Below are 23035 nucleotides of genomic sequence, written 5' to 3' on the forward strand. Positions count from 1 at the left end.
ATTCCAATGCTTCAGCTGCACATAATTAAAGTATCACAGATCCTTTCTAGCATGTCCCACAAGAATCCATGAAGTGATAAGAGCGCAGATCAGCAGAGCAGGATTCAAGCAGCACAACTAAGGGGAGGAGAAATCCCTGCATTTAAAAAGCTATTTTTCCTGCAACAATCCAGCTTTTAGACAGATCCATTATCTTGATGCATACAGTGACAGAGGAGTAAGCTTTAGGGATTTGGGTCTCTCCCGATTGCTGAAGTTAGAGATTTTATTCCCAATAGGGGCACCTTCATGTTATACATTGTTCTCTCCTCACTGGAAATCTCTGTATGAACAGGATTACTTAGTACAACAGAAATATTAAAAAAAGGTGGGACCAAAATGGCTCTTCACTTGCTAATGTGATGGCTGCCATTTTGGCCAACACCAGGGCACTCTAGAGCTAAAATACAAATCCCTGGCTGGGTTTATAACCCAAGATGTAAAGAGCCTGGCTCTTAACACACTTGCATCCTCTGTGGATTGGGTACAGAGGTGGGGACACAATCCAAATTGACCAGTGGATTGCACAGACAGGTTTTGCCAAACCTCCTAGTCCTTGCTAAAGGCAACTATGGGGTTGTCCCAGTCTTGGGTATGAGGGCTACAGGATCCTATGCATCCGAAGAAGTGAGCTGTAAATTTGTTAGTCTCTAAGGTGCCACAAGTACACCTGTTCTTTCTGAGGGTCTTTTTAGTTACCCATGGAACAGGTTTGCCTAACCTCTCTCCATATGGAGAAGGTGCAAAAGACCTAGCCCCTCATCCTGACATGGTTTGAGACACATGATCACTTATTTAAAAAAAAAAAAATAATAGACAGTTCTTGTTAAAAGGATGCTAACCAACATTGAAAATACAGATGAGAGCTAATGAAAATACACAAGCAATCAGTTACCTCTCCTCCTCTTCTCTCTATTCTCCCTGCTGAGCCTCAGCCCACCTTGTGATTTACAAGCTCACAGACTTTGCAGCTGAGTCAAGCTAAACACTTTCCAGAACCGCTGCAAGCAAACTGTGCCCACCAATATCCCTTTTAACAGGGCCTTTTAACCAAAGGACCTCTTTGGTTTAAACACACACAAGCACTTCCCCCCCCACAGAGATCAGGCAGCAGTTCGAAGCGAGGAAAGAAAGCCGGAGGACAGTCGGTAGCAGGCGCTGGGGTTGTTGCTGATCCGAGCAACCTGCAGGAGATACATCTCTGACTTGCAGCCTGTGACAAACAAAGCAGCACTGCACAGCACACTTTGCTGCAGCTGCTTTTTCACAGCGTTACCCAAGCCCTGACTGATCTGCAAGAGAAGCCTTTCCCAGAACGGGATAACGTAAGTTAGGGGCCGGCACTGCAGAACACATTCAAGTTAGTACCTGGAACCAACAGTTCTTTCCTTCCTACAAGATCGGTTTCCTTAACCATTGTTTCAACCCTTGCCTGGTGGGACCTCCCTCGCACCACGCCAAAGGAAACGAGCAATACAGAAGTGCCTGTACTTAGCTGCCGCTCAGGAAAGTGCAAGATCTCAGGGACCACGCAGTTGCTGATAAAACATACCGCATGGGAGGATACAGACTCACAAAGAATCGGAGGGAATTATCCCGCTCATATTCTGCGCATCTCTAGCTACAGCATTTCTGCATCCGATCTTCTAGGTGTCCTCCAGAACCCAGCTGATTAAACTAAACGCGTTCAGGGTATTTTGCTCAGTCACACACCATTGTGAGTCTAGAGTAACAGTCTTTCCCAGGGGGCTTTGCTATGCCACGGTGATCGTTCAAAGCAGAGCTCCCGCACACAAACAAAGGGGGCTGCTGCAGCGGATGTTTGCAAACTCTGCCTGGGGCTCACTTTTCCAGCCCGGCTTCCCACAAAAAACTGGGACTAACCTCAGCGACCGGGATAAAACGACCAGGGGGTTGGTAAACAAGGATCACGACACAGACAGGTCTCCTAAACCAAACAGACTCATCAGCCGCCTGTTTCACGCCAGTCATGAGCAACTCCCCCTCCAAAAGAAGAGCGGACTCTAAACTAGTTCATACTCAACAGATCAACGGGACATAACGCCAGCCCCAGCAACTCCTTCAGGGCGTGTTTAACATCAGAGTTACCCAGCCACGAGATGCCAATGGGGTGAAACGGGGTTATGATTCTTCCTGCATGTAGTTTTCTATCTCGCCATCGCTCAGCTAATGCCAGAGACCGGCAGCGGGAGAGAGTAAATGAAGGGAACCACAATAGATTTTCCTCAACTTGCTTTTCTTACCTTCTGTCCACTCAGTGACCAGAGCAGACCCAGCTCGGGGCTACAAGACGGAGTGTGCCAGGGACTCCCGCTGGCAAAACAGCCCGGGTCGGATCAGATGATAACTGCCCGGAACACACAATCCTTCCCTGGTAGGGGCATGAGCCTTAGGAGAGCGGCGGGCTGAGGACGGGGGCTCACAGCATTAATCACCCTAACGCCAGCACTCTGAACAACGAGCCCCGCGAGTCAGGACCAGCCCCCTAAGCGGACGGAGACAGCGATCCCAGCCCACCCAGCTCCTTACCTGAAGGGTGTTCCCAGGTGTAGCCCGGAGCGGAGCCGCCCTTGCAACAGTCTAGAGACGCGTACAAAAAACCAAGAAATTGAGCCTAACCCGGCGCTGCTGGGCTCTTTTGTGAATGAAAGGCGCCGGCGGGCTGCAAAGTAGCAATTCTGCCGGGAAGCCCCGCCCCTCTTTATTGCGTCACAACCGAACGGGCCACACCCCCAGCTCCCGTGTCTGAGCGTTCCAAGTCTCCCCCGGCAGAAAGCTGCTTCCTCCGCAGCGACGCCTTCTGGCGGACGTGGGGCGGGACGGGGTATTCGAGAGAAAGCGAGTCCGGAGGGTGAAAGCTGGAGTTCTGCCCCTCGCCCATAGGCGGCAGGTTTGTATAATTTTTGGTGGTGCCCCCCAAACCCGGTCTCGCCCTGTAAGCTGATATAAAGTGAAGCTACAATGCATCAGCACCACAAGATTACAAGGGTCAATTAAAAGTGGAAAGTCAGAAGCAGCACTTGCCTGCTTCAATATAGGGTATTATATTTTGTTGCACCTGTTGTGACAAAGTGGGAACGTTCTTAATGTTTTCTCTGAATACTGTATGGGTGCCTCAGTTTCCCCTGCAAGATGCCAACTGAAGGTGTTGGGGACAAAGATCAGGTGGCCTCCTTGTCCAGAAGAGACACAAAGGCAGGAGGGGGGAGTGTCAGTTTGGAGCTGGCTGGGGAAATGGGGAGAGGCCCAGAACTTGGGTCTGGGCTCCCCACCTCCCAAGATGGACCTGGCTGAGGGGTCCTGTTTTCTGAACCTACAAGCTCTGTTTCAGACTGTGTTCCTATCGTCAAATAAACCTTCTGTTTTACCAGCTGGCTGAGAGTCACGTGTGACTGCAGAGTTGGGGTGCAGGGACCTCTGGTTGCCCCAGGACCTGCCTGGGCAGACTCGATGCGGAAAGCACACAGTGTGTCTGAGGTCAGACCCAGGAAGGTGTAAGCTTCTTGCTCTGGAGACAGCTCAGAAAGAGGAGGCTCCCCCAGAGTCCTGACTGGCTTTGAATGGAGTAGTTCCAAAGCATCCCAGCATCCCCTTCCACACCATACGCTTCCCGGAAGTCCGCATAGGCACTGACACTCCCTCCTCTGGCCTTTGTCTCTTTTCCAGGCATTAGGAGGCCACCTGATCTCTTTGTTCTCCAACACCTTCAGTTTGCACCTTGCAGGAGAGTGGCCCAGGCTATCAGTTGCCTGGAGACAGGGTTTCAGCCATTCTCTGTGCAGATGGCATCACACTGGCTCTCTAGGGCTCTACAACAATCACGCCCCCTTATCCCACCATCTAGATCCTTGAGAAATGCATAGGGGAAACTGAGGCACCCACACAGTATTCAGAGAAAACATTAAGAACATTCCCACTTCGTAACACCTGTATACGACTACTTCTAACTTTAAAGGGTGTAAAATAATCAAGTATTGTGCTAAACACAATGATACTCCAAACTGACCATCAAATTTAAGTTGCACATTTTTCCCCTCAGGTGAGGGCTCTGGGGTGGGGCTGGGGATGAGGGGTTCACAGTGCAGGAGTGTGCTCAGGGTTGGAGTGCTGGGGGCGCAGGTTCTGGGGTGGGGCATGGCTGGGGATAAGGAACTTGGGGTGCAGACAGGCTGCCCCAGGGCTAGGGCCAGAAAGGATTGCCCCACCCCCCATTGGCAGCAGCAAGCTCCAGGAGAGAGACCCCTCCTCTTCCCCCCCCCCCGCCCACAGCACACTCACTCTGCACCACGGTCACTGCACATGCTCCTAGGTCTCTCTCAGGTCCAGAAAGCCCACTCGCCTCCCCTATGGTGGATACCAGGGGGAGGGGGTTGCCATCACGTGTGGCCTCCCCTGCTGCTGCCCCCCGCCATAGCCTCACTGGGGATGGGGCTGCCCCTTGCCCAGCATGGGGCAGGAGTGGGGACTGCAGGGTGGTGACTGGGGGGGGGGGAGGGTGTCACAAAATTAATCCAAGCCTCATCTGCTCAGGTCTAGGAAGCCCCCCTCCTCCATCTCCCCTGTGGTGGGTGCTGGAGGGGGGGACTGCCATCACAGTCCCCCCCTCCAGCACCTTCCTCCCCTGCTGCCGCCGGCTGCCCCTCACCCTAGTCTCACTGGGGATGGGGCTGCCCCTTGCCCAGCATTGGGCAGGAGTGGGGGCTGTGGGGGGAGGGGGTGGATCACAGGGTGAAACCTCACCGAAGCCCCAGCAGCTGCTCAGGTGAATGAGGTCCACTCCAGATGTCCATCTCTTGGCCGGAAGTCCCCTTGGCGTCTCCTCCAGGTGGGTGCCGGGGGATGGGAGAGAGGGCTCCCTAGCACATGCGTGCCTCCTCCCCCCTTCTCTCTCCCCCTACCCTCCTCAGGTGCTCCAACAGTCTGCCGGCCCCTGCTCTCTGAGTCGGGGGGAGGTGGAGGGGGAGGGGACAGATGCTCCGGGGCGTGGCGAGGGAGGAGCACTCCATGCAGGGCAAGGGAGAAACCCAGCTCCAAATATTGGTGGAGCTCGGGCACCTCGAGCTGATATAACCTGCTGCCCCTGCAACTTGTCAGGGGATCAGGAATGGCCACTGCTGCCCAATGGACACAGGATCCAACCCCATCACACCAGGGCCAGCTCCAGAGGTTTTGCCGCCCCAAGCAGCCAAAAAAAATTATTAAAAAAAAGCCACGTTTGCGATCTGTGGCAAATCCTTCGCTCCAAGCAGGATTGAGGGACCCTCCACCGAATTGCTGCCAAATAGCTGGACCTGCCGCCCCTCTCCGAAGTGGCTGCCCCAAGCACCTGCTTGCTAAGCTGGTGCCTGGAGCCGGCCCTGCATCCCACACCCAACCCTTTTCTTCCACAGGCCTCTGACAGACACCTGAGGGGTCAGTCTCTGTTTGAGCACTTCAGCAACACTTGGATAGCTGGTCACATCAATGGAGTCTCATTGAACTGAATTGGCTGCACAAGGCACTCGAGGTCAGGGCCTGATTCTCTTCTCACCCACACCTGTTTAAGTAATTCCATGGACTTTGTCTATGTCAGTGGCACCGAGACCAGTTAAAGAGTGAGATAAAAGGAGTCTGCGCTGCTTTTAGCTCATGCGGGAGAGGCTCCTGCACCAAGGTCCCAGGTTCGATCCCGCCCGCCAGACGAGTGGGGTCTGTCAGTGTTACACAAGCAGATGTGCTATTCCTGTGTGGATGCTCTTACTCCAGAACAAAAGCTTCCAGACCTGCAGTTAATTGGGAATAACTCCCCTTGTAGACAAGCCCTAAGTCAGGCAGATGGGCCAGGAGACTCGGCGCCTCCATTTGCTAGCAGGCGGCGAGAATGTCACTTCAGTGCTTGCTGCTCAGACGGAGAGCAGCCAGCATGGGTGGGCCAGGCAGGTACACGTGGCTGCAAAATGTGTCTGGGACCAGTGGACAGCTGACTGAGAAAACGTGAGTGGGACAGAAAAACAGGAGTGCAAGAGGGCCTTGTCCTCCTGAGGGTGAGCTTGCCGGAGGAGCCTGCTTCGTGAGGATAAAAGCCCAGCCCCGCACCCATCCAGCAGAGTAGGATCCTTCACACCCACGGGTATTTGGACGAGTCCTGGTGGTGCACAGGCATGCAGCACTGACGGTAGAAGTCAGGACTGGGTGAGCTAAGGGGAAAGTGCCCCCTAGTGGTAGGGGCTGTCTGTGTTCCAGGGTAGAAGGTAGCGTTACGCAGATACACTAGGGACACACACACACACACTTGGAGCCAGCTGCTTTAGGGACACACACACACACACACACACACACACACACACACTTGGAGCCAGCTGCTTTAGCATCGATTGTGTCTGGTCGCGGGTTTGGGGAACAACATGTGGTGCAGCCAGGGAGCTCATTGTCCAGATTCACCTGGCCATAGAAGCAGATCTATTCTGCTGACCTTGACTAGCCAGGCTGGGGCTCGGTATACTCACTCCCTTGCCTCTCTAGTGTCAGGACTTGGGCTTGCTGCTATGCCTCACCCAGCACTGGGGAATGGAGATCACAGAGCAGAGACACTGGAGGGAGAGAGAAAAAAGCAGCACCGGCTTCTCAGGGACGCACTGGCTATCAACCGGAGGGCTAGCGCCGTCGGGAAAGGCTCCCCGGCTCTCCAAGCCATGCTGTGAGCCATGACACACTCCCCTACCTTCCCTCCACAGGCTAGGCTGCTTGCCAGGGTGCTGCTGCCTCTGGGTAGTGACTCCCTGGCTAGGTGCCCGATGTCAGGGCTGCCTTCTGCTTGCTTGGCTCCGACTTTGCCTGCTGGTCTCCTTGGGCTGGCTGCCGTTCTGCCTGCTGTGCTCTCCCTGGGCCTCGGCTGCTCGCCTCTGCCACGTGGCCCCTCCCTGCAGCGCTGGCCCTAGGTGTATCCAAGGGAAGGGGATTCATTCAATCCCCTCTCTCACCAACTCCCCCTTCCAGGATGCTCCAGCTGCTCTCAAGTCATTGCTGCTGGCAAGGGGATGCCATGTGCCAAGAGGCAGCGTATGGGCTCATGCTATTCAAGTGCCCTTAGTGCCCTCTGCGCTCCCCATCCTTGCCTGCAGCAACAGTCCTTCTCAGGACTTTCAGACGGTGCCCCCTAAATTCTGTTCCCTCCCCACACCAGGCTTATTCCACCACTGCTGGTGGGAAGAACCCATACAGCGATTGCTGGCTTCGGGCAAGGGCTACTCCCGAGTCCTACACCTAGCGCTTGCCTTTTATTGGTCCAGCTGAATAGCTTGGCTTCCAGGGCCCAGCCCACCCCAGCCGGATTATTACTCAGCCATGCAGCCAGGTGTAATCAGTTTTAAAGCAGCGGGCACCCAGGTGGTCCCAGCGTTCCTAGCAGACCGCACCAATGGGAGGGAAAGGCAGCCTGGGTGTGATCTATTTGCAGTGTGGAGCACTTGGAGGCCCCAGCTGAGATCAGGAGCCCCGAGGGGCTGCTCTGTCCAGACCCCGCATGAGGCACAGGCTCTGCTCTGAAGAGCTGTTACTGTAAAATAGACATGCAATGGGGCAAGTGAAATAGAGGCACCGGGGCCAGCCAAAGTGGATCATTTTGACACCCCTGTATTTGCCAAATATGTAAGCAGAGAGGCACAACTTATTTCCATAAACACACCCGAGTCTCTCCCCGTCCTGGCTAGCTGCCAGGGAAGCATTCCTTCAGCCCCTGCTTACAGAGGGAGTGCTCCCCACTGGTGGGACCCGCTTCCTGGCCCATTTGCTTCCCTCTGAGCAACTCACAAGAGTCTCCTTGGCTGTTTGTAGCCAGATCTGGATGGCAGCAGGATGCGAGTGAATGGCTCCAGTCCACTCCGGCCAGCATGCGGACTTTGCAGCTTGTAAAGCCCACATGCACTAAGAGCTAGCGAGAGAGTCCTGGATTTGATGCACAATAGGGGCTGAGCTTAGCAACGGGCAGGACCCACCCTTTCACCTAGCCAGGCTGCTAAGAGAGGCTGCAGCAGATGTTAAGGGAATACTCCATGCCATCATTAATAACACCCCTGCCTCCATCTGAGCAGCTCAGCTTGCTGTAGGACCATGGGAAAGTTCAGCCTTATAATGCACCTGGCCATAGGTTGGTATGAATGTCCTCATCCGCTGGGGGTGGCTTACCTGGTCTGCTGTCAGGTGCAGTTGCTGCCTCAGTTTCCCCACCTCCAGTCAGGTGGGTTCCCTCTCAGAGGCAGATAACTCAGCTCTCCAGCCACAAGGTTGAACACCACACAAGACAGCCCAGCCCTTTGCCTTCCCCAGATCACAGCTTCTTCACTAGGGGCCCCGGCCCATCTCCCCTTAGAAGCAGCCGGTCCCAGGAGTCCTCCGTCCCCTTTTGGCTCCAGGGGTCTGAACTAAACAGCACCCAGCCAGCACGTCCACAGCTCAGCACCAGCCTCCCTGCCAGGACTGGGCCCCATCCCCCCAGCTGACGTGGGACTAGGGGGACTCCTGCCCTCAGTTTTCTGGAAGCCATGACCCAGGCTCCCTAAAAGGAGCAGCTGCTCAGACTAGGATTCCTGTCCGCTCAGCCAAGATCACCCCCACCTGGAGCCTGCTGCCCAGTGCTTAGGCTGGTCCCACCCAAACCACTGACACACACCCACCCGGGTTCCCTGGGAAGCTCCTGCCTTTTCCCAGTCTCCCCGCATGGAGAGGCCCAGAGCCTGATCCTGCCTCACATTCTCAGTGGGGTTGCTAACTTTCTAATCGCACAAAACCGAACACCTCTGCCCTGCCCCTTCTCAGAGACCCTGCCCCCTGCTTGCTCCATCCCACCTCCCTCCATCGCTCACTCTTCCCCACCCTCACTCACCTTCACCGGGTTGGGGCAGGGGGTTGGGGTGTTGGAGGGGGGTGAGGGCTCTGTGGTGGGGCTGAGGGGTTTGGGGTGTGGGAGGGGACTCAGAGCTGGGGCACAGGGTTGTGGGGGGTGTGGGCTCCAGGAGCGAGTTTGATTGTGGGTGCTAGGGCAGGGGGTTGGGCTACAGGAGGGGTTTCAGGATGCGGGGTCCCGTCGGCGGTTACTGCAGCTTCCAGGAAGCGGCCGCCAGGTGCCTGCAGCCCCTAGGCACATGGGAGGCCAGGGATGCTCCACACGCTGTCCTCGCACCCACAGGCACTGCCCCCACAGCTCCCATTGGTCGCAATTCCTTCCTGCCTTAGCGCCAGGTCCCTCCTGCGCAGTCCAACGCACTTTTAACAGCCTTGTCGTCAGTGCTGACCGGAGCCACCAGGGTCCTTTTCACCCGGGTGTTCCAGTAAAAAACCAGACACTTGGCAACCCTAATCCTCAGCCAGAGACCCCCCAACCAGCCCTGCTCCCAGCTCTTTTATTTCCCTGCTTGAGGAGCTGAATGGCCTGTTCAGTGGGGCTGAACATTTTCTATCCACACGGTTTTTGACAAAAAATTGGGTTTTCAACTTTCATAGAAAGTGTCAGCTTTCCATGGACAATTCGGATTTCGGACACAACAGAATGCCTGAAAACAGAAACATTTGAGTCTGAAATGCCACCTCTCCCATTCTCCCCCGTGAACCAGGTTCCCCAGCTGTACTACAACTCCCATGATGCAGCATAGCCATGCAACCGCCAGGATGCCTGCCCTCCTCTCACTAAGAGGGGAGACTATGGTGTATCATGGGAGATGTGCTAGGGCAGGGAGTTGGGCTACAGGAAGGGTTTGAGGGTGCGGGGTCCCAGCGGTCCAATCAGGGAACACAGCCTATAAAGGAAAATGGGGGCAAGAGGCTTCTGAACTACAATTCCCATGAGGCACTACGCTGACATTTCAAAATCCAAATATTTCAATGAAAACTCAACATTTATGACAGAAGGATGCCCCATTTCCTATTGTTCACTGCTTAGATGCGGCAGTGCTGGATACCCTAAGATAGCTGCAACCCACACTAGGAGAGTGGAGGTCTTTGTCCCCCACTACTGACTGCTCTAAAAAGCAGACTTATGAGCCTGCTGCAGATAGTGGCTTGCCAGGTTAGACCTTTAGGGGTGTCGATGTAAGATACGCAACTTCAGCTACGGGAATAGCGTAGCTGAAGTCGATGTATCTTATTTCGACTTACCTCCCGTCCTCAGGGCGCGGGATCAACGGCCGCGGCTCCTCCCCGTCAACTCCACTACCGCTGCTCACCCTGGTCCAGTTCCGGCGTCGATGGGAGCACATTCGGGGATCAATATATCACGTCTAGATGAGACCCAATATATCGATCCCCAATAAATCAGTCGTTACCCGCTGATCCGTTGGGTAGTCTGGACGTACCCTTAGTTTGAGCAATAGTGTTTCCTGCTTTTAGAGCTGAAGGACATTGATTCAAACCCTGCTATCAGTTACAAACTGCCACAACAGGGCGAAGGAAAAGAACACACACAGATTTGGGCTCTGACATCAGTGACCTTTAATGACAAAGCACCCACAGTGACAAAAGAAAAAACAAACAAACCCAGGAATAATGTGATCGTCGTAACACCTCATGGGACTGGTAATACTTCAGGAGTAAAAGCTTTCTGTTTTGTTCTGGTCTTTAATGCACTGTAGTAGTTATAACTTAAGTGTGGTTGGCACCCCTTGCTGTGCCTGTGAAACTTAAACAAGTATATAAAAATATGCCATTAAATTCATATCAACAATAAAAGACTTGAGAACACTATGTACAGAGGAGGCAATATATACCAATATTTACAGTACGTCTCAGTGGGATCTCTCACCAAACAGAGAAATAAAGCCAAGAGAACAGAGTCAAACAGGAAGGGGAGGGAGCATGGGAAATCACGCCTGTCCTGTCCTTTGGTGCTGGAAATGCCAGTCCCTTAGTTCTCTATGGAGTAGCAGCAGCACCCACCTCAAAAAAAAGACACAGGTCTTGGCTGGAGGAGCCAACCTCACCTGCCTGGCATGTGGGTGGTAGCGGCAGTGATGTTGGAACCATTTTTATAGTGGGGACGCTGAGAGCCAATGAACAAAACCGCAAACCCTGAATATGATGGAAACCACTTCAAGTGGGGGGGAGGGGTGACGCCCCCCCTGTTCCAGCACCCCTAGGTAGCAGGGATTGGACCTTTGATGTGTCACATGCAACTCGGCCACCATTGCATCTCTAGACTGTGCAGGGAGCCGGCACGGTCTAGGAGCCTGGCCTTATTCTCTGACGTTGATGGAGTTGCTTTGTGCATCCCTTCTACCTCTCTGGTAGCCGGGAATGGCAGTGGTCTGCCCCAATGTGTCCAAATGGCGCCGCCTAGTGTTTACAAACGGGATGGACTTTGCTTTAAGGGTGAAATGCAAAGAAAATATTTATGGCATCTTCAACAGGATAATGTGATCTGAGTTGCAGATCGGTATTGACATGGCCCACATCACCTTGGGAAAGCCTCACGGTCACTCATGGATTTTACACTCTTTGAGGCAGGTCTCTGGGCCTGCAACTGAACTGGGGGGAGGGGAGGGGAAGTGAGTTTTGGACAGATCTAAGGAACAGCATCCTCTTAGTAGCGGGAAGGGAGCCCCGCTGCACCGCGTGACATTGCCACTCCGGCCTGCCAAAGACCGTGCCAAGGTCCTCCAGCAAAGGGAGGGATGGGAGGAGCTGAGATGTCAAATGGAAAAGAACCAGGAGAAACGTCTCCCTGCATCTTTTTCCAATACAGTTCAGGATGCTGTCGTTGGTCACCAAGGAGCAGGCCGGAGTGAGCTAACATGCCTTTGGTTTTGCTTGTCAGTTCACCTCTAGCTGGCAGAATGAATCCTGCAGTTAGGATCATTAGACACTTTTCTAGGCTTAGCTGAAGCTGAAGGTGGGCTGCAAAACATGTACGGCATATACATTCCTTTAACTGTTTGAGATCCGATAGGAGCGGACGGACACTAGACTGAGAGAGCAAACAATTCCTACAGTGTTTCACACTGGGGGCCAATTGTGTGCTGTGCAGGACGCAGACTCTGACCCCCATGGACCCCTTTGGCCTTGAAATCTAAGAATTTATCTGAAGACAGAGCTGGCTGAAAAGAGGAGGGACATTGCCCTAAATGTCCCAATCCCTCCGACCCCCACCCCCCCGGAAAACATTTCAATCAGCTCATTTCAACTGGCCCTGCCCTTGGCTCACGTGCTGTATCCCAGGCTCAACCTTCTGTACTTCTCTGCAGACATCAATCTCACCACAAATATCTTATCCAGAGGGAGGGATGGCAGTACCTGGCATGTGACCTGGCAGCAACCCCGTCCTGGGGGAAACCTGGAACGCTGAACTTGGGGCCTGATCCTGAACAGGGCCTATTTATTTCCATGGGGGCGAAGGGTACTCAGCTCCTCCCAGGAGACTGAGCCAAAGTCCATTGATGTCAATGGACAGAGTCTAAAGACCCTCTATACACAGCTGAAGAGGGAGGGATTTTCATGCTGATTTTAAGACTGTACTGAGTCTCAGCAGCTGATCTAACAGGCCCATTGGCTATTAAACCTCTGCAGCTCACCCCTAAGAGGGGTTCAGCAAAACCCATTCATCGCTGAGGACCTAGTTGTCTTTAAGGGGAGCATCCAGGTCACTGCATCTCAAGGCCAAGCCCACCTCACCTTCTGTGAAACACCCAACAGGGATTTTGCATGGGTCAAGCGAGCAGGATTCACCCCTCACTGCTGGAAGAGTCTGCTCGGAACATCTGAGAGATTGCGAAGGCTTCAACGAGGTGACCAGGAGATTGTTCCCTCTTTCATCTCCCAGTCAAGTTTGTTGCGTCCAAGCCCTACTGAGCATCCAAACTCCTGCCATGCCAACCAATTCCCTTCCAACCGAATCCTCACCGTGTCTGAGATCCCGGTCTGTTTTCTTCTAATGTTCAGTTGAAATGTGACTAATGTGGCCTAGCAGTTCAAGATCATGATGACCCCACCAGAGAGAAAACAGACAGACCGATGCATGATCTCTTGCAGCCTGCCAGTCACATGGACTGAGATGGTGGTGACGGGGCTTTCAAAAGGAGAAGTCATTGTGTTAGAGTTATTAAAGGGGGCGCATTGCTCCTAAGTGGTGAACACCGAATAGGGATGTGGAATCTGGGGCCAGGTTGGTGGCAAGATGCTGCAGCCAAAGTGACTCTGATTTCTTCCAAAGCACAGACAGAAGGCACGGAATATTCAAGAGTGTTCACCGTACATATGAGCTAGTATGAAATACCAGAGGACAAAGCAAGGTCCCTTTGAGCACGGTGGGGATGACAGGAATGATCATCCTTCCATGGCCAAGGAGCAGTTATGATCCCACACTGGATTTCCTGTGGAAGTTCGTTCCTTGGAGACCTCCAGGATTGGGTGTGACCAAGAAACAAAGGATATGAATAAATGGTCAGTTTTCACAGTGGAGTGAGATAAATAGCAGGGTCCCTGTAGGATCTGTATTGGGACCAATGCTGTTCAACATAGTCATAAATAACATGGAAAAAGGGGTGAACAGTGAGGTGGCAAAATTTGCAGATGATACAAAACTACTCAAGATAGTTAAGTCTCAGGCAGACTACGAAGAGCTACAAAGTGATCTTACAAAACTGGGCGACTGGGCAACAAAATGGCAGATGAAATTCAGTGTTGACAAAAGCAAAGTAATGGACACTGGAAAACATAATCCCAACTATACATATAAAATGATGGGGTCCAAATCTGTTACCACTCAAGGAAGACCTTGGAGTCATTGTGGATAGTTCTTGAAAACATCCATGTGCAGCGGCCGTCAAAACAGCAAACAGCATGATAGGAATCATTAGCAAAGGGATAGATAAGAGGAAATATCATAATGCCACTATATAAATCCATGGTACGCCCACACCTTGAATACTGCTGCAGTTCTTGTAGCTCCATCACAAAAAAGATACATTAGAACTGGAAAAAAGACAGAGAAGAACAACAAAAATGACTAGGGGTATGGAACAGCTTCCGTAGGAGGAGAGATTAAAAAGACTGGGACTGTTCATCTTGGAAAAGAGACGACTAAGGGGGGATATACTAGAGGTCTATAAAATCATGACGGGTGTGGAGAAAGTGAATAGGGAAGTGTTATTTACTCCTTCATATAACACAAGAACTAGGGGTCACCCAAGTAAATTAATAGGCAGCAGGTTTTAAACAAACCCACGGCAGTACTTCTTCACAGAAAGCACAGTCAACCTGTGGAACTCATTGCCAACAGATGCTGTGAAGAGCAAAAGTATAACTGGATTCAAAATAGAATTAAATCAGTTCACGGAGGATAGGTCCATCAGTGGCCATTAGCCAGGATGGTCAGGGACACAACCCTCTGCTCTGGGTGTCCCTAGCCTCTGATTGTTAGACGCTGGGAGTGGATGCCAGGGGATGGATCACTCAATAATTGCCCTGTTCTGTTCACCTGGCATTGGCCACTGTCGGAAGATAGGATACTGGGCTAGTTCCATGCGGGTTTGGCACATGGCAGCTAGTGCTCAGAGTGGGACTCGTGTTGCTGCAGGCTACCCTGTCCTGGGTTGATCAGGGCACTGATTCAGCAAAGCACATAAGCATCTGGCTAGGCCCCACGGACTCCACAGCATGTCCCTAAGTGCTCTGCAGCCTCAGGGTTTAGCTACTTCTAACACAGTGCTAAGTGGAAGAGCTCCATGTAGGGCTTTGCCATATCGGTATTTTCTGACAGGTAAGGACAAGGTGCAGGACAATTTCTCCATTATGCAGGCTGAGGAACTGTCTCTCTATCCCACCTGCGCAAGAAATTCTGCATCTCACCAACCCTCCACCCTCAAAATCAGCACCTTATGCCCCTTTCAGATAGAGACACACCCAGCTGTCAATCAAGAGCCATGCTGACCCTGCCACCTGTTCTCCGGGAGCAGGATCCACTGCCTACCAAAGCCGACTAGAATCTTTAAATTGGATTTGATGTAGGTTGGTTTGCGGCCTAGGAGATCACCCCGTGAGGAAGAGAATGGCCCCAGGGGGAAGCTGCTGTATCTTAACCCACACGTTGCTCAGACACACTTGGCCAATTCCATCCTGACCCCCGCCCTGGGTAAACAGAGATACAGGCAGTTACTGACGTCGGCAGGTGAAGACCCTGCAATTGGTGAACGAACCTCTTGGAAAAACCACTTTGAGCAACACACTGTGCATCCACAAGGAAACCTGCCTCTCTTAAAGGAAGGTCAGCCTCAAGCAGCATCCCCGGTGGTTTGCTAGGCCAGTCCTCGATGCAGTGCTGACACAGAGTAACCAACGGTCCCTGCCCCAAAGAGCTTCACATCTAAATAAGCAAGACAAACAAAGGCTGGGACGGGAAGCAGAAGCACAGAGAGGAAAGTGACTTGCTCAAGGTCACTCAGTCGCAGAGATGGGGATGGAACCCAGGTGTCCTGACCGCCAGCCCAGTGCCCTAGCAACATGACCATGCTTCTGTACAAAATCCCAAACTACTTGATGGAGCTAATCAGCTGAAAGGGGAAAGGGAGGACGGAGAAATTATACGTTTTTAGATGAAACAGGAAAACAGATAGTATGCAGATGAGGGAGAGATATGAAAGAAAGCTGCCCTGGACAACAGGAATTGCAGAGGAGAAGGCTCTTGCATGAAGACTTAAAATATACTTGTATATATTGTTCAGGTCACTGGGGACATAAAATGTTGTTTAAGTTTTTTGTTGAAGTATTTAAAATGCTATAGAATAAAGTATTTTCAAATACCTCAACCGGGCTAGAACTACAGCTACGGTAAGCAGGCTTACCCACGCCGGTTGCAATGGAGCGACATCCATTGACACTAGCTAGGTGTGTGACCCGGAGCTTTTAAGCACATTGTTCGGGCACTCAGCTATTGCACCAGAGCTGCTGTATAACTGGGAGAACCCAATCAAGGTGGTCTTTAAACCTATTGACGTCTGCAGACAGGCCAAGATTTTTAAAAAGCAGGTGCTTAAAGTTAAGTGCCTAAACCCGTATTTAGGCAGCTAAATGAGTGGCTTGATTTTCAGACGCGACGAGGCCCCCAACACGTGGGGAGACGTCTCATCAGGAAGTCATGGGCACGGCTGAACATGCTCAACCCCTTATAAAACATTCAGGCCACACGTTTAGGTGTCTAAATCTTGTTTGTAATTATTTGTATTGTGGAAGGGCCCACTCACGGACCAGGACCCCATGTGGTAGGTGCTATACAGTGCAGAACAGAATGATAGTCCCTGCCCCACACAGCGGACAACCTAAGTAAACATGGGTTGAGAAGTTGGCATCCAGGTCTACTTTTTCAAAATGACGGGCGATTCTGGGCCCATTTCAATGGCCCTCCATTTTTGAAGTCCAACGTGAGACACGTTAAAGATGGTTTTCAGAAAGCATGAGCAGCCAGGAGCAGATTTTCAAAAGAGCCAGGGTTCTGGAGTATCGCCAGTCCAGAGTTCAAAACCCCCCAGACTGTGTTCAAAATCATGAGAGTGTTTAAAAAATCCTTCATCTGGGGTTCATTTTGATTTACCTTACTGAGCGTTCGGGGTGCACTCAGGCCCTGGTTCCCAACTTTTTCTTTGCAACCATGAGGGCTAGAAATTTAATAAAAAAAAAAAAAAAAGCTGAGATTCTCATGAAATAACATGACTCCAGAGGCTGGAGCTTTAACATAAGCACTAAATATCATGAGATCTGTAAGAGCTGGCAACACTGGCGACTTAGCAGCACAAACCCCACTGAGAATCCATAGCACATGAATTCTTGTCATGTCAGGTGCCTTTGAAATTCCCAGTACTGCCCTCTGAAAAAACGGTCCTTAAGGTGTCTCTGGTTGGGCACCCAACCCTCATCACTCACCTTGAGGCCCCATTTTGGCCACATGAACTCTCACAGGCAGCCCTGGGGGCGAGCCTGCCTGTAAAACACTTTCCTTTGGGGATATTTTTGGTGCAAGCTGGCTGACAGTGGATTCATACTCTTTCACTAGGTGAATAAACCCCCATGATTCTCTTTGCTCCCTACCCCCACTCATGATTCGGGATCTGGAAGCTAAGTATATAAATTAAGTGCTGGGGACAAAAAGGTAACAAGTTAAAAAACAACCATAAATACTGTACAATGCAAGACACGTCACCGTTGGACAATGCTCCTCCTGGTTCTGCCCCGGCTATAGGCCACAATAACCAACTTGCTTTGCTCTTAAAGCCAAAGGAGGTTCTCAGAGTGCCCCCTTGTGGCGCTGCATGTTTGCAGGGATCCAGCTAAATATTGCACATTTTTTATTTCCTCCAGCGGCGCCCCTCTTTGCTGGCTGAAAGGAGATCAGCTCTGTGCCATCTCTGCAATCAGAGCTGTTGACTCTCAGCCAAGACGCTCCCACCTCTCCTCTCCCCTCCAGACACTCAGGTAACCCTCTGAGATCAGCGCTCGTGGGTGAATGTGATACTGCTGCCATTGTATGACACTTGCTATATACAGCTCAGCATTGGCTGGGACTGACGGCAGGCTGAGGTGTTGGCACCCTGCCTGCAATTCCCTGGGCACGACACTGCCTCCGCTTCCATGCAAGCTCCATGTCAAATGTCCCCTCCGCCCACAGAAAATAAATAAGGATATTGTATATATATGCAAAACAAACACCAGCACCACAAGCGTTCTTTGGGTGACAACGATGAGTAAGCGGGTTAGCTAGAGACCTGGAGACACTGGAGCAGCTGCGGTGAACGGGGATGCTGGAGCGGCTGCCGCTGACGGGAGGAGCAGGGAGCACGGTGTGCGGGGATCCCAGTGAAGGTGGCGGTGAAGTGAATGTGACGGTTTGCTGATTCTGGCTGGGTGGACAAGAGACAGAGCAAGAGAGCGGGCAGCGCTTGCTTAGACATGGACCTTCTGCTCCCAAGCGCCTGGATTTGGAACCCCAGGCACGTCGAAGCACAAGACACGAAAGAAAGGTCCCTTGCCGACCTCACAAACAATGGATTCTCTCCTCTACTAAGCCCTCCTCTTTCGCCTGGATGCTTCCAAGTAGTGCCACATAAATCTGTCCATCCAGGTGCCCCTGTCCTCACACCCGCACTCGCAGATGGCGTAAGCGCAGGCTGCGCCATAGGATCTGTTTGGCGAGTGTGTTCCTCTCACCACGCTGCAGACGCTGTGTTTGGGAGGAGCTTGTCCCCAGGCACACGCAAATCATCCGGGATGGGAGACGAGACGGGCTCGGGGGCAGTTGGTAACAAGAGGAGGCAGGGGTGGGGCTGGTGCTCCCCCACAGTGGGGTCCCGTGCTGCCACGGATCAGACCCTCCACAGGAGGAGATGGTTTGTGCTGTCATCTCGTCCCACTGTCTCGCTGCTGTTGGTGAGTCTGAAATCCTCATAGCCATCCCCTCCGCTGATCACAAGCATCTTAGACTTGGAGAGGACCATGTTGGAGGACCTGTGTCTTGCCAAATCTCTCTTTTCTGCATCGCTCAGCTTCTCGGTACCTGGGAAATGGAACAAGCCCAGAGAGATCACAGCGGCTGCCTGACGGAACGTGGCGAAAGGGTTCTGAAACCTGGCAGTCTATGTCCCTCCCCAGACATGAGCCGTAACAGCCCCAGGAGCCTTGCCACGCATGGGTCCACCCCATTCTCCTCCTGAGCACCAAAGGCCAGGAGTTTTAAAGGTGATTTTGCAGGCTTATCCTGAGGACCTGATTTTCAGACAGTTTGGAGAACCCAAGCTGCTGAAAATCAGAACCCTTAAGGAGTTTCACACCAGGCATCCCAAATCTCATGCCCCCTTCCTCAATCGCTTTGGAAAGCCTTGGTCAAAAGGAATGGGCTTCTCACCCTTGAAGTCCCCAGCCCACCTTTCCCAAGAGCAGCATGAATTCTGCTCTGTGCTAGCCTCGCCTCCAGGGAGACTGAGGGAAGGGGCAGCTTATTCATAGATTCCAAGGCCAGAAGAGACTATTTTGACCATCTAGTCTGACCTCCTCCGTAACACAGGCCGGAGAACTTCCCCCAAAAAAGTCCAGGTACACTATGCCCACTGGATCATGCTTGTCCACACATTTGTTGACCCCCTCAAAGGATTCTAACAGATTGGTGAGGCATGATTTTCCTTTACAAAAGCCATGTTGACGCTTCCCCAACAAATTGTGTTCATCTATGTGTCTGATAATTCTGTTCTTTACTATAGTTTTAAGCAGTTTGCCTGGTACTGAAGTTAGGCTTACTGGCCTGTAATTGCCAAGATCATCTCTGGAGCCTTTTTAAAAAATCAATGTCATATTAGCTATCCTCCAGTCATCTGGTATAGAGGCTGATTTAAGTAACAAGTAACATAAGACACTTAGTAATTTTGCAATTTCACATCTGAGTTCCTTCAGAACTCTTGGGTGAATTCCATCTGGTCCTGGCGACTGATTACTCTTTAATTTATGGCTTTATTCCAAAACCTCTTCTAATGACACCTCTGTCTGGGACAATTCCTCAGATCTGTCACCTAAAAAGAATGGCTCAAGTGTGGGAATTTCTCTCACATCCTCAGCAGTGAAGACCGATGCAAAGAATTCATTTAGCTTCTCTGCAACAGCCTTGGCTTCCAGTGGCCCACTGACTGTTTGGGAGGCTTCCCACTTCTGATGTACTTAATTGTTTAATTATTTGTTTATTTTGCTGTTAGCTTTTGTGTCTTTTGCTAGCTGCTCTTCAAATTCTTTTTTGGCCTGCCTAATTATACTTTTACAATTGACTTGCCAGAGTTTATGCTCCTTTCTGTTTTCTTCAGGAGGACTTCACTTCCAGTTTTTAAAGGATGCCTTTTTGCCTGTAATCACCTCTTTCACTCTGTTGTTTAGCCATGGTGATATTTTTTTGGTTCTTTTAATGTGTTTTTCATTTGGGGTATACATTTAATTTGAGCCTCTATTATGGTGTTTTTTAAAAGTTTCCATGCAGCTTGCAGGCATTTCACTTTTGTGACTATTCCTTTGAATTTCCATTTAATTAGCCTCCTCATTTTTGTGTATTTCCTCTTTTAGAAGTTAAAGGCTATGGTGGTGGGCTTCTTTGGTATTCCCCCTCCAAACAGAGATGTTAAACTGAGGCTGGGTGTCTGCAGTACCATGCCATGCCATAAGGGGGCACACTCAGCACCTGCACCCTGCTGCACCCAGAGATGTCTCCCAAAAGTAGCAGTGAAGCTGCGTCTCTTGGATGATTGAAAAATAGGCTGGACAAAGAACCAGGGAATGAGAGCGCAGCAGTAGCTCTGCTATAGTGAGGGTTGAGACTCGCTTACTGTTTAAAAGATGATTTTCCCAAATGCGCTAAAATCCACGTGCCAACTCAGACTGTCTTGAAAATTGCTGTGCCTTATGGATGTCTGGGGTAGGGTTAGTGGTCAAAATTTGGAGTTATTTGAGCAAGGGGTTCCTGAGATACAGACCCACTAAAAATCACACGGGACATTTTAATGGTTCTATAACATTATTTTTGTCCACATCTGGTATTAGAGGGGAACAATCCTGCTTGGGCCCCACAGGGGATAGACTAAGTGGGATTTGATATCCTGGATATATGCCCCGTCCCCAACTTTTTACCCCTCCAGTAGGCCCATCCAAAGGGACGACCCTAAGAGTAAGAAACAACTGAACGTGGGAAAATTGGCCCTGGGATTCCATGGTTGGGGGGGCAGCTGTTGGGTGGAAATTTCAGCCCCTGATGATCTCTGGGTTCTGAGTGTGGGTACAAACCCGCCTGCTGGACCCACCTGGATCCCTCGGCAGTGGAAAGATGATATCAAAGCTGTCGGGCAGTTCGATGGAGGTGAGGAAGCGCACGTGCCCAGTGTGCCCCTGGGACAAACCCACCGGCGTCAGGGGCATCTTCAAGGAGGTGGCGTTTGCCGTTATTGAGAGCGTCAGCACCACCCCGGCGCTGGTACCAATCCAGAGCAAGTCCTTGCAAACCAGGAGTGCTGTGATCCGCAAACAGGCAGCCTTGTGCTGGCGGATAATGGCATCCGAACCTGCCAGCGGGACAAGGAGAGGACGAGGAGTTAAAACACAGGTAAGCTGAAGTACTAAAAGGTCCCTTGAACATGTGACCAAAGGAGGTTATTGGTCAAGCTCTCTGCAGCATCTATCTCCCATGGGCAATGCACCTTTCTGCAGGGCATCGAGTAGGGATCATCTGGGCCAGGTGGGCATGCCCCACATGAACTCTGTCACAAGATAGCATAGGATGGGCAGCGCCAGATCTTGGGTCTTCCTAGCTTTTTGAGTCAGGTGTTTTGGGCAGGGGTGAAGTGGGGGGGCCATGAGGACCCATCCCCTCCATGAACCTGCTTCTGCCTTTCCTCTTCCCCCTGAGGCCCTGCCCCCCGGCCAACTTAGAAGCCACAGCCACACCAGGGAGGCTCCCTGGGCAGCTCTCACCTGGGCTGGGTTCCAGCTTCCAGCCTGGCCAGGAGACAGGGCCTCAGGAGAAAGAGGAGGGGAAGGGGGCCAGCCCGTGGTGAAAAGTGGGAGGGCCATGGACCCTAGGCTCCCTCTGTTCCGACAGCCCTGGTTTGCGGGTGCAGTGATTACACGTCGGCCTGTCCTCACTGGGAAATCAACACGTGAGTTCTTCTATGGTCCAAAGGGAAGAGAAACAGGATGGTCCCGTGGTCTTTGATCCCCACGGCTCGCCCCTCAGAACATCGTGCAGTCTCTGCTTGAGACAGGCCTGGCCGGGCCCGGGACAGCATGCGCTGTCGCTCAGGGGGAAGGAGCATGGCTGCTGGCTGAGGCAGCTGGTCCAGTGACTGCCCTTGTTAAGCCTGACTCTAGCCAGCGGAAGCAAATGCCAGCTCCCTGGGTGGCCTGAGGAGGGATGACTGATCAGATCCCAAACACATCCTGCTGGCATCTGCAGACCCCAAAGTAAGCCTTGTTCAGATGCCTCCCCTTGGGCTGCCACTGAACTCTGAACCCCACAACCCGGTCTCTATGGCTCCGACCCAGCAGCTGTGCAGAGGCAGGTCTCCCTTGGTTTCATAGCTCAGTGCCGCAGAAAAACCGTTCGAAGGCAATGCTGGTACCTGCTAACATTTTGTGGACCAGGGGCGTGATATCGACTTCCGCCAGCTGCTCGTAGCTTGTGGCGTGATACAGCCTCACCTGGGCACTGCTCTGGAGTGCGATCCAGATACCTGGGCTGCAGCTCACCATGCAGGTCACGCTGCGGTTGCTGTCCTGCCCAATATGGAACGTGTGCTGGGGATGGAGAGGAGAAGTGCGTCCATCGTACTGCTGCCAAAGGATGGGACCCTCCGCACTGGCAGCAGAGCCAACGGGCCACTCTGGTTCTGTGCCGTGCAGCCCTGTGCTTTAGGGATCCAGACTTGCTGGTGAGGAAGTGACTTCTCCTTGTGGAATGTTCCCCTGGCACTTCTCCCTTATTATTATTTGCAGTGTGGTAGCACCCAGAGGGCCCCACTGAGATCAAGGCCCCATTGGGCAAGGTGCTGTACAGACACGGAGCAAGGAGCTTTCACTCTGCAATCTAAATAGATGAGGCCAAAGGGGAAACCGAGGCACAGGGAGAGGGAGTGATTTGTAGCAGAGCTGGGATTAGCACCCAGGTCTCCTGACGCCCAGGCCAGTCTCCCGGCCATGGGACCATGCTGCCTTTCACGTCTCTCAGTAAGACACTCGAGCCATTCCATCAGCACAACACCACCCGAGCCATTCCATCAGCAACCCCCCTACCCCGGGCTAAGCTAAATATAAGAGGGCCATTGTCCAGGATGCATGAAGAGGAATATACGAATACATTGCATTTCTGTAGCCTTTTCCATACAAGATGGCAGGCGCTTCACAAACTCCTCAGGGAGGGAGGTAAGCAGCTTTTTCCCAGCTGAGGGAGAGAGGGTCAGGACCGCACTGTGAAAATTAGACTCCGTTTTTGAATGCCTTTATT

At 52.0% G+C, this 23035-nt stretch overlaps 2 protein-coding genes across 3 annotated transcripts in view; both read right to left on the reverse strand.

The window, feature by feature from the left end:
• RELT (RELT TNF receptor) overlaps positions 1–2958 on the reverse strand; it is a 79630-nt gene extending 76672 nt beyond the window's left edge. For both annotated transcript variants that reach the window (XM_030557250.1, XM_030557269.1), the window contains exon 1: positions 2590–2958. The gene's annotated coding sequence lies outside the window, so the exon portion shown is untranslated. The remainder of the gene's footprint in view (positions 1–2589) is intronic.
• Positions 2959–14362: 11404 nt separating this feature from the next.
• ARHGEF17 (Rho guanine nucleotide exchange factor 17) overlaps positions 14363–23035 on the reverse strand; it is a 261567-nt gene continuing 252894 nt past the window's right edge. The window contains exons 19-21 of the mRNA XM_030557307.1: positions 22155–22329; positions 20841–21098; positions 14363–18565 (exon numbers count right to left, since the gene is read on the reverse strand). Coding sequence (XP_030413167.1) covers positions 18375–18565; positions 20841–21098; positions 22155–22329 — 624 coding nt within the window. The 3' untranslated portion in view covers positions 14363–18374. The remainder of the gene's footprint in view (positions 18566–20840; positions 21099–22154; positions 22330–23035) is intronic.

The sequence above is a fragment of the Gopherus evgoodei genome, chromosome 1 (genome assembly GCF_007399415.2).
Source record: "Gopherus evgoodei ecotype Sinaloan lineage chromosome 1, rGopEvg1_v1.p, whole genome shotgun sequence".
In the NCBI taxonomy this organism is placed as follows: domain Eukaryota; kingdom Metazoa; phylum Chordata; order Testudines; family Testudinidae; genus Gopherus; species Gopherus evgoodei.